Source organism: Schistocerca piceifrons, chromosome 8, assembly GCF_021461385.2.
Source record: "Schistocerca piceifrons isolate TAMUIC-IGC-003096 chromosome 8, iqSchPice1.1, whole genome shotgun sequence".
Lineage (NCBI taxonomy): Eukaryota > Metazoa > Arthropoda > Insecta > Orthoptera > Acrididae > Schistocerca > Schistocerca piceifrons.
Window position 1 is genome coordinate 20,264,352 of NC_060145.1, and position 12,413 is coordinate 20,276,764.

Below are 12,413 nucleotides of genomic sequence, written 5' to 3' on the forward strand. Positions count from 1 at the left end.
TAAGAACTGATACCGTAAAAAGAATTTTACTGTAGCCTGCTACTGCAGAAGTAAAACATGAGAGAATGACACTGGAATAAACATTAGTTGCAAAGAAAATGCACCATTTACCAAAAAAAAGGGGGAGGGGGTCAAAGGCTTTATGATGAAAATGATGAAAACTATGCAATACTTCCTAACAACAAACTGCTTTCGAAGAGTGTGATATCACAACTGTTTACATTTCTAACGGGTCATGGGAAAATATTGTGAATGATGGTTTGAGAAGCGTTATCTCAAAGTAAATTTCCTTTTATGCTGGATGAATCATGGTACGTGTGGGAATGAGCAACTAATTTCTGAAGTTGTGGAACATTTGACTCTCATTCAAAACTTAGCACTTTGAGGACCAGCCACTTCGAGGAATGTCAGACCCCGAAGACCAGCCATTTAAGCCATTATTTAAAATTTTACCAATACATTTTTGTTTGATATATCTTAAAGGATAATATATGCTAAAAAATAATAAGCTTAAAGGTTAGTTTTTCATATTTATTTAATTTTTTCACAGATCACAAGTTGTGCAATAATGATTGCAAAAAGTATAGGTTGAAATGCTAGACAGAACATGTTAATATTTGGGGTGCAATAGTGAAATTTATAATCGTACTTGTCCAAAATATTTAGCTGCTGCATTTTAAGCTGTGCTGTTAGGATCCTGCCTAACCATCACATGGGGAAAAACAGCAAGAAACTTTTGATTACCAATATTATAAGTGAAAGCTTAGCTTTTCCTATTTGTGTGTCTGCACCACTGATCAGTGTTGTTTCTATTGGCTAACTGCATCATTTGTCTTATGCTCTGAATATCTGCTGTCATTGGCTGGCAAGATCACGACATGAGCTGTGATTAGCAGACAAAAGCACACTGCAATCTTGACTTCAGTGCTTCAGAAGCTACTGTGCTGTATTGGATGGAATTCATATTTATACTTTCATAATACCGAAATATGCAGTGTAATTTTGGTGTGCGTTAAAGATCTTTCTAAAACACATTATTTTTTGCTGGATGTCACTTGCTAAAGTGCCAGGAAGTTGTACATTGTTGCCTAAAAACTTTACCATTTAAGGGATTGATAAATTGTACAGCTCTGAGGGAAAGTATATTGTCATGTAACACAGAAAAAGTGTACTTTCACCCTCCGGGGTATACTGTATCTTGTTCCGGAAAGAAAGTATTTTCACCCGGAAAAAATTGTATTTTTAACTTGGAAATACGAAATTTATTTATTCGTATCTCTTTATTTTTTTGGTGTATACTCCCTGGATTAAGAATTTTTACATCACATTTCTACCAAATGGTTAGAAAAATATCAGTTGAATTAACAACTTTTGTACTGTCTTCACCAAACATATCTTACTTACACTGTATCAGACTTCTTTGTTCAAATGCTTCGAATTAGAATGAATCGCAAAGATCGTTTGTAAGGTATTTCCTTAACTAATGTCCATTGTTCATATACGCTTGTGCTTTGTGTCTCTGCTTATCTCCAAGGCAGACTTTAATCTCTGCATCTGAGCTGGTACTTCCTCTCTCAAAGTTGCTGCAATTGCCGTCCCAAGTTAAAGACCTGCGTCACACCTCAACATAGACCACCACACGCATATAAAAACAACCCCTCACACAGTATTTGTACCTTTAGATTTGATATCTTATTTTGTAACTTTTAGTTGCGAGTATCGTTCATCAGAAAGTAGACGTAGGGACAAGCACCACTCCTCTGTAATGGTATGTGTCACTCAGCATGGAGTGTGAGGCAGCCAGCAAAGTTTTCAGTCTTGTTTGTGAGCATGTCTATGAGTTGTTGCCTCTACTATTCTGTGAGTGGTTATAATTGCTGGAGCTCATCCAAGATCATCCTGCAGACACGTATTTAAAGAGCTAGGGATCTTCATTGTAGCCTCTCAATATATATATTCACGAATTCAAAAGTAATAGCAGTGTACATGGCTACAATACTAGTGGAAAGGATGATCTTTACTACTCAAGGTTAAATTTAACTTTGGCTCAGAAGGGGGTACATTATGCTGCCACAAAAGTCTTTGCTCACTTACCTAATAGCATCAAACGTCTGACAGATAGCCGTATAGCATTTAAAAGGAAATGAAAAGAATTTCTTAATGGCAACTCCTTCTACTCATTAGATGAATTTTTGGATATAGTAAGTGGGAAATTTCCCCCCCCCCCCAAAAAAAAATAAATAAATATCATGTAATATTTTGTGTAATGTAATATCTTGTATAGACACATTGTATTAACCTGACATGTTCCACATCATTACGAAGTGTCATACTCATGATCTATGGAACAAGTACTAATCTAATCTAATCTAATCTAATCTAATCTTTACTCCTAATTTATTTACATTCTGCCAGAACTTTCTATTACTATATCAGGGTGCATAAGTTTGTGTGTTTGTAGTAAGTTTAATTTTGCTCCATAAATGAAAATCTGTTGATTCCCCCCCCCTCTCCCCCTCCCGTCCCTCCCTCCCCCACATCTCCCCCTCCCCCATCTCTCCCCCTCCCTCCCTCCCTCTCTCTGTCTCCCTCCCCCATCTCTCCCTCCCCCATCTCTCCCTCCCCCATCTCTCCCTCCCCCATCTCTCCCTCCCCCATCTCTCCCTCCCCATCTCTCCCTCCCCCATCTCTCCCTCCCCCATCTCTCCCTCCCCCATTTCTCCCTCCCCCATTTCTCCCTCCCCCATTTCTCCCACCCCCATCTCTCCCTCCCCCATATCTCCCTCCCCCATATCTCCCTCCCCCATATCTCCCTCCCCCATATCTCCCTCCCCCATATCTCCCTCCCCCATATCTCCCTCCCCCATATCTCCCTCCCCCATATCTCCCTCCCCCCATCTCTCCCTCCCCCCATCTCTCCCTCCCCCCATCTCTCCATCTCTCCCTCCCTCCCCCCATCTCTCCCTCCCTCCCCCCATCTCTCCCCCTCCCCCATCTCTCCCTCCCTCCCCCTATATCTCCCCCTCCCCCCATCTCTCCCTCCCTCCCTCCCCCCATCTCTCCCCCTCTCTCCCCATCTCTCTCCCCCCTCTCTCTCCCCCCCATCTCTCTCCCCCCCATCTCTCTCCCCCCCATCTCTCTCCCCCCCATCTCTCTCCCCCCCATCTCTCTCCCCCCCATCTCTCTCCCCCCCCATCTCTCTCGCCCCCATCCTTCTCCCCCCCCATCTCTCCCCCCCATCTCTCTCCCCCCCCATCTCTCTCCCCCCATCTCTCCCCCTCCCCCATCTCTGTCCCCCCCATCTCTCTCCCTCCCCCCTCTCTCTCCCTCCCCCCTCTCTCTCCCTCCCCCCTCTCTCTCCCTCCCCCCTCTCTCTCCCTCCCTCATCTCTCTCCCACTTTCCAACTCCCCACCTATTTTAGTTCCATGAGGACTATTTAACTTAGTATCTCAGGCAGGGATAGTAGCTAATCTCCTTTTATGAAATGCATGTAATCCATTCCAGTTTGACATGTTTTACTTCCTTGAGAAAGCCCTCACTATGGATGCATGGAATATAAAGTATATCGGACCTACCAGAATCACATAAAGTCTGTTGGTGGCGTGTTTTAAAGTATTTCATTCACAGTCTGTTATAAGTTATCTGTGAAAATGTAGTGTGCATCTTCAGAGTGTCATTCTTGAGCTACATGTCACTCTGGTATTGGCAGGAAGGTATCCTCATAAGAAGGACTCAGCTGATTTCAGGATGTTACTTGTTTATGAGGATTAAAACGTTTGTGTACCTATAAGGAATATGATTTTAAAATTTACTTATCTACCCATAGCAGATCATAAAACTACAAAAATGGTTGCTTCTTCCTCTCAGCCGGTCTTGTTGAGGTGAAGTCTTAAGAATTATGCATGATTTATATGTTGTCTCATTATGCACACAGATTTTAGTGAATCATTTGTGTTCAAGCCTGTACTAATAAAACAAAACTACATGGTTCCAGAGACCTTTTCAAGGCTCAAACATCTATGATGTATGTAAATGCAGACTGAAGTGACAAGTGAAAATTTGTCCCAAGACCAGGATTGGAACCTGCATATCCTGCTGGAGACCCAGGTTCATATCTCGCCCTTGGTACAAATTTTCACTTGTCACTTCAGTCTGCACGTATACATCACCATCTCTAATAAATCAACTACCTGATAATTTATTGTTCTTAATTATGTATTTTAATAAAGAACTGTTTCAAAATTTCCCAGATGCTCATTGTGGTGGACCGAATATTGGGATTTCCTGTCTCAAGCCCACTACCACGCTTTCTCACGGGGCTGGAACTTTTGCTGAGTAAGTTTGAGGAATGGGAACAGAATGCTCACCAAGGTGTTAGTCTGCTGGAACACCGTGCTGCTCTGACACAGCTGATTTTCGACTGGAGGCGGAAGGAACTGGACTGCTGGAAATCGGCATTCGATGCTGCTTTGACCAGGTAACTGGAAGGGGATTTGTTGGGGTCTAAAAACACACAATTTGCAAACATGTGGTACGGTTCACTCCAATTTGGTTTTTTGCAGAATATCTATCAACAGAACATTCCGCTTACGAAAAGGGTAGTCAGCATGATCTTGCTAGCTAATCTTTCTTGTCCCCTCCCCCCCCCCCCCCCACTCCTCCCCCCCCACTCCTTCCCCCTCCCTTCTCTCTTTCTTTGTACAACAGAGTACTGTCTCATGATTTACTAGTTATCATTGTTACCTATTTATGCAAGAGTTCTATGTTGGATTTTCAGTTTCTTGCTACCTGTGTACTAAGCTCCAAGCTACAAGAGATTTAGTCCGCTGTGTATTGTCTTTTGCTATTATAACTTAATAAATGAACTCTTCTTTTCTATAATGCTTTCATCATCCAGCCATGATATACTCCACTAAGGCACGTATACCACATGATAACCAAAGAAGACATGTCAAGTTGCAGTCAGGCACTTGGCCACTAGGCCATTAGTCCAGATTATGAAGATATAATCAATGAACCTGAACCAGACTATGGGTTTGGTGTTTTGGTAGGTTAGGAAGGTCTTCTCTAGAAGATGTCCACCTGGGGACAGCGTATCTGAGTGACAAAAACTCCCTTTGTCACTATACTGGGGGCTCACTAAGGCATTCACAGACAGGCACTATCCACTAGACCTAGTCTGCAAACAGATCTCCTGTGCCATTTCCACTCACATCCCCGGTCCTCCCACCACCCTTAAGGACCAGTCACAAAGGAGCACTCCCATCATCACCCAGCACCACCCCAGACCAGAACAACTTACCATATCCTTCTCCAGTGCTTTGAACACCTATCATCGTGCCCTGAAATGAGGGCCATCCTACTCGAGATACTTCCCACCCCTCTTAAATTGGTGTTCTGTTGCCCACCCAACCTCCACAACATCCAAGTCCATCCATATGCCACTCCCAGTACCAACTCCTTGCCACAAGAATTGTATCCCTGTGGAAGATCAGGTGCAAAACCTGCCCTATCCACCCACCCATCTCTTTCAATTTCAGTTCTGTCACAGGATATCCTACCCCATCAGGGGTTGGGCCACCTGTGAAAGCAGCCATCTCATTTATCAGCTCTGTTGCAATCATTGCACAGATTTTTTATATTGTTAAGAGTACCATCCAGCGGTCCACTAGGATGAACGACCTCCACCAAACTGTGGCCCAGAGCAAAGTAGACCACCCTGTGGCATAACATGCAGCCGAACTCGAGACCCTTGATTTCAATGGCTGCTTCACTACTTGAGCCATCTGGATCCTTCCCTCCACCACCAGCTTTTATGAACTTCACAGATGGCAGTTATCCTTACAACACATAATTATCCTGGCCTCAACCTAAGGTAACATACTGTCCCCACACCCTGCATCCAACAGTTTCCACCGCCTCTGTCATATCATCTCTTCCCCATTCTCATCTCCCACCCTGTTTATTTGCAGCCCTCTGCCAGCTTATCTGCCTGTCTTTCCCTGCTCCTCTCATTCCGCCCCCCTCCCCCCACCTCTCTGCCCCACAACCTCCTGATGCTGCTCCTGTTAGTGTTCTAATCCCTGCATACTCCACCAGACAGTGTTCGTCTCTTTCCCCAACCATTCCCTTTGCCGCTCCCTCGTGATTGCAGCTTGCATTCCACGTAATAGCTGCCTTCCAGTCTGAGATGCTGGAGTTGGAGTTCGTGTGTGAGTGAGGTGTGCTTGCTTGTGTACGTGAATGGTGTGTCTCTCTTTTTTACTGATGAAGGCTGTGGATTATGTAAGTGTCTTTTAATTCTGCCTATGTGCAACATAACATGTCGTCTTTACCGTAAATAGCAATCTGTCTTTTCCTACCTGGAGTTTCCACTGTTTGATTTTTGCTGAACGGCTTCCTTCCATCCTACAACCCTGCGATGTTTTCCATTGTTGCTCTCTGTAGCATTACTCTTCTCAGTGTCCATTCTTTCCTTTGTTTATTCATTGCATTCCAAACTGTATCTACTTCTGAGCCACAATGTATCAGCGATCGTCCACATACAACACAGACTTTTTGTGACCACACAGGTTGTTGATGCAGCATCTAATGACTTAGATTCTTTCCTCCAATATTATAATTATATTTATCCCTATTGATCCCACATCATCCCTCTTCCTGATGAACTCTAGCATTTTATTTTCCACACTTGCCCTTGACACACACACACACACACACACACACACACACACACACACACACACACACACGCACGCACCCTGTACCTCATCATTCCTTTTCATCCTTGTATCTGTACTTTTTAACGTATTTGTGCATATTTTTACATGGTTTTGTGTATTTTTACATATTTGTTCATATTTTCTGGTATTTGTGCATATTTTTGTGTATCTTGTGTGAGTTTCTTCTTGTTTTTACGTTTTCTTTGTGCATCTTTACACATCTTTTCACTAATCCAGCTCCTCTCAGAAACAGTAACCCCTATTGTGCCCATTTCTGTGTCATTCCCGTTTCCTTTTCACCATTCCTGCCACAATGAACCCTTGCTCCATCTTGCTACAGCAGTTCAGGAAAGTATCCCTTTCCGTTGCTAGAAACCAGACCCACATCCTGCTTCTCAAATGCTGCCTAAACCATGGAATCCCCACAAATGACCTACACCTTTTCAGGCTCCACCAGTCCCTGGCCCTCACAAACCTGGTACCACGAAAACACATCTCTATGGCACAGGCATCCCAGAACCATCTCTGCTCCCTCCACAAGATACTATTACTCTGCAATCCCTACTCCATACATCACATCACCAAAATTGAAACCTTTGCTCTCCAGAAACTGGAGGAGCATTCCAGACGCCACTTGCATAAATTATCCAACCTGCTGACATCCTACTGCTGCCTCGGGTCACCATTATCCGACCCCTATTGTACCCACAGTGTTCCTCCTCGTCCCCCCTGTTAGCACCTAAACCCTGCCTACCTGACCTTCTCAACTCGCCGCATCCTTCCAAAACTCCCTACCAATTTCCACCAAAACCAGAGCCAAAACATTCCTGTAATACTGTTGTTAACATGATCATCAAAACCCTCAGCTCCACAGAAGTTTCAATCCTTTCCTAAGGCCTCACCTTTAGCCTACACCCAACTTTAACCATGCTAGACTTTTCAGAGACCTACTCTCCTCCTCCCAATCCCTGCAATGGAAACATCTCTTTCCCACCAGTCCTTCCAATCAAAACACCCTAATTCCAACACTGGACCCTGCCTCCCAGTTCGTACCACAATCCAACTGTGATACTCCCCCCTCCCACCTGCTTGTCACATTCCAGGGATCCCTTACCTCTAACTTAATCTCACTATCATTCCCTGGGTCCCTTCCTCAGAACACCTACCTTTCAGTAGAAGAAAGAACAACCACAGACAATCTCAAAACAAATCCTGACCTTATTATCCTACCTTCAGACAAAGGTTCCACTACTGCTGTTGTGAATCACAGTGAGTACCTGGCAGAAGGCCTCCGCCATTCATCTGACTCCACCTGTAAACTCTGCCAGAGTGATCCCATCCCAGAAGTCCAACACAAACTTCAATCACTGCTTAAAGCTTTACGCTCTTCCCAGAACATATCCGCAAAATCCATTTCCCTCCTCACCCCTATGACACCTCACACACCCATCTCCTACATGCTCTCCAAAATATATAAACACAACAATCCTGTATGCCACATTGTGGCTGGTTGTTGTGCGCACACTGAACGAATTTGAGCCTTCATTGACCAACACCTCCAATTATTTTATTTAGAAACATTCGAACTAGTCTTGCAATGTGTGATGAGTGCAGATGTTGCTGTAGGATAGTCAAAGAGGGAGTGGTCTGTGTAGACTGTGGGATGGAATTTCATTGGGGTGCTTGTAGTGGGAAACTGAATGGGGAAGTCAGTGAGGCTCTCCATGGAACTGTAGGCTCTGCAAAAAAGACAAGAGAATCACTGAACAGAAGGCAAAGATTTGTGCCCTTCAGGCTGAATTAGATCATGTGAAATTGAAACTAGATAGATTGAAGGGGGGAAAATGTCGTGGGAACTGGGTAAAGGTAAAAAGCAATGGGCGAAAGTGGAGCAGCTCGACAACTTCTACATTTGAGCTATCAATATCGAATAAATTTGGCTCGTTATCTGAAGTAGGAGGGGAAGAGCCTCATACAGCCGTAGGTTACAGTAGGGTGCAGCGGGCTTCTAACCGAGAAACTCAGTGTAGGTTGGTACCGAAAGAGAGTAGGAATAAGAGAGTCTTGCTGCTAGGTAGTAGCCATGGGAGGGGCATAGGCCAGATGGTGCAGGAAAAGTTAGGAGCACAAGTATTGTGAAGTCAAGTGCTAGCCATAGCCAGGTGACAGAGGACATAGGAAAATTATGCAAATGTTTCGGCAGAGAGGATCACATCATTATAGTAAATGGTGCAGGAAATAGCATGGCTAAGAACAGTAGGGGTTACCAGGATAAAATAGGAGTAGCACCTACATACACAAATGTGAGTTTCATGGAGGTCCTGCAGAATCTTGACCAGCTCCAGGTTAATACTTCTGTGAGCCGTGTTTACTCAGAGTTGAGCAGGTTACTGCTGACTGAAATGAATTCTCACATGACCACAGTGCCTGTTGGTTCAATTGGGAGATGGGGTTATACTAGACATAGCCTGCACCTGAATAGGAGAGGGAAAGATAGGTTGGCTGAACTTTTTGCAGGAAATGTACAGGGGGCCACCATCACACAGTGCAAGATCCGTGTGGTTACTGGTGTCAGAGGGGCCCCTTTTTTAGGATAAAATCAAGTTTCAGGCATCCTGTTTCGAAAGAAGTCACTGAAGCAGAAGTGTCCCACAAGAATGCACAGAAAAGTAAGGTTAGCTTATTCGACCAAAATTTCAGAGGATTGAGTAATAAGGTAGAAGAGCCTCTTGCCTGCTTGCAAAATTTAGAGGAAAAGAAAGACATCCTGTGCCTGTCTGAGCACCACATAATCACAGGGTTAGATAAGTTACATATAGAAAATTACAGTCTAGCAGCTTACTCGTGGAGAACTAATATGGGAAAAAGAGGAGTTGTTGCATATATTAAGACAGAACACAACTTGAAAAGCATTGACACAAGTAGATTTTGTAGTGATCAGCACATAGAAGTGTGTGCTTGTGAATTAATGCTGGAAAACAGTTCACTTTTAATTGTAACAATACATAGATCCCCACTGGGAAATTTTGCATTATTTATGAGGAACCCGGATTACTTACTGTGCTGTCAGTCCGACATCAGCAAGCAGTTAATAGTTAGTGGTGACTTCAGTGTAGACTTCCTAAAGGATTCTGATAGGAAAAATGATCTGGAAACATTTTCTGGATCCTACAATTTGCTCTCAGTAGTTAACTTTCCAACACAGGTGGATGGAAGACAGTAGGTCCCTAATTAATAATATTTTCTTTGGTGAAGTAACAAATGCTCTCTCTGATTATGATGCACAGTTAGTCAGGATAAATGACATAGTGCTTTACGGTGTGAATGCACCTCAGTGGAAGTCAGGTAGAATCATTAATGATAACAGGGCAAATGTTTTTAAGAGTAGTTTACGAGAAACAACCTGGCATGAAATTTACAAAGAACCAAATGCCAATATAAAATTAAATCTATTCCACGATAAAATTCGTATCAATATTTGAAAATAGCTTTCCGCATAAGCTAATCGGAAGGGACATTACACAGCCGTGGAAAAAACCGTGGATCACTAAAGGGGATTAAAGTATCTTGTGAAAGGAAAAGGGTAATGTATCTTTTGGCAAGAACAAGTAGAGACCCTGCAGTGGTCGCACACTACAAGAACTACTCAAAATTACTATGAAAGGTTATTAAAAAATCAAGAAACATGAACATAATGTCAGAAATCAGTACGTCTGACAACAGAGTTAAGGCAGTATGGAATATAGTGAAGCAAGAAACAGGATAACATTAGTACTGAATTGAATGGAAGGGTTATAAATGACAAATCGCAGGTAGCAAATGTATTTAATAATAGAAGAAAGCATAGGGACCAACAGTTAAAGAGAAAGATCACAGCAATATGTTTAAGAAGTAACCCTCATAAAATTACATCATATGAATGTACCACCAACTTCTACTTCTGAAATTAAGAGGTTCACACTTTCTCTCAAGAATAAAAGATCTTCTGGTTTTGATGGTGTTTCCAATACAATACTAAAGGTTTGTTCCTATATAATAAGTCCAGTACTCAGTATTGTCCTAAATATGTAATGCATCTCTAACTCGAGGCATTTTTCGAGAGACTAAAATATGCCGTTGTTGAACCCCTCATTTAAGAAAGGTGAGAAGTCAGACGTCAGTAACTACTGACCTGTTTCACTGCTGACTTCATTTTCCAAAATTTTTGAGAAGGTGACGTGTTCTAGAGTAGTATCTCACCTCGGCAACAGTAATATTCTCAGCAAATCACAGTTTGGTTTTCAGTAGGGTTGTGCTACTGAGAATACCATTTACATGTTCACACACGAGGTGTTACAAGCATTAAATAACAAAATAGCACCGGTAGGTATTTTCTGTGATCTATCCGTGGCATTTGATTGTCTGAATCATAGTATACTCCTAGATAAATTGAAGTTTTATGGGACTGATGTTATAGCCAACAAATGGATCGTGTCATATCTAACCAAAAGAATGAAGAAAGCTGTTCTTAGTAGTAATTCTGCCAACATAATCCAGGGACATAATTCTGACTGGGGAGAAATCACGTACGGGTTTACCTGAGGCCGAGTCTTAGGTTCGCTACTGTTTCTCATATACACTCCTGGAAATGGAAAAAGAACACATTGACACCGGTGTGTCAGACCCACCATACTTGCTCCGGACACTGCGAGAGGGCTGTACAAGCAATGATCACACGCACGGCACAGCGGACACACCAGGAACCGCGGTGTTGGCCGTCGAATGGCACTAGCTGCGCAGCATTTGTGCACCGCCGCCGTCAGTGTCAGCCAGTTTGCCGTGGCATACGGAGCTCCATCGCAGTCTTTAACACTGGTAGCATGCCGCGACAGCGTGGACGTGAACCGTATGTGCAGTTGACGGACTTTGAGCGAGGGCGTATAGTGGGCATGCGGGAGGCCGGGTGGACGTACCGCCGAATTGCTCAACACGTGGGGCGTGAGGTCTCCACAGTACATTGATGTTGTCGCCAGTGGTCGGCGGAAGGTGCACGTGCCCGTCGACCTGGGACCGGACCGCAGCGACGCACGGATGCACGCCAAGACCGTAGGATCCTACGCAGTGCCGTAGGGGACCGCACCGCCACTTCCCAGCAAATTAGGGACACTGTTGCTCCTGGGGTATCGGCGAGGACCATTCACAACCGCGTCCATGAAACTGGGCTACGGTCCCGCACACCGTTAGGCCGTCTTCCGCTCATGCCCCAACATCGTGCAGCCCGCCTCCAGTGGTGTCGCGACAGGCGTGAATGGAGGGACGAATGGAGACATGTCGTCTTCAGCGATGAGAGTCGCTTCTGCCTTGGTGCCAATGATGGTCGTATGCGTGTTTGGTGCTGTGCAGGTGAGCGCCACAATCAGGACTGCATACGACCGAGGCACACAGGGCCAACACCCGGCATCATGGTGTGGGGAGCGATCTCCTACACTGGCCGTACACCACTGGTGATCGTCGAGGGGACACTGAATAGTGCACGGTACATCCAAACCGTCATCGAACCCATCGTTCTACCATTCCTAGACCGGCAAGGGAACTTGCTGTTCCAACAGGACAATGCACGTCCGCATGTATCTCGTGCCACCCAACGTGCTCTAGAAGGGTTAAGTCAACTACCCTGGCCAGCAAGATCTCCGGATCTGTCCCCCATTGAG

At 44.3% G+C, this 12,413-nt stretch overlaps 1 protein-coding gene across 1 annotated transcript in view; it reads left to right on the forward strand.

Annotated features, from left to right (window-relative positions):
- LOC124711322 (midasin-like) overlaps window positions 1-12,413 on the forward strand; it is a 146,908-nt gene that overhangs the window by 3,278 nt on the left and 131,217 nt on the right. The window contains exon 3 of the mRNA XM_047241340.1: window positions 4,252-4,478. Within this exon, the coding sequence (XP_047097296.1) occupies window positions 4,252-4,478 (227 nt within the window). The remainder of the gene's footprint in view (window positions 1-4,251; window positions 4,479-12,413) is intronic.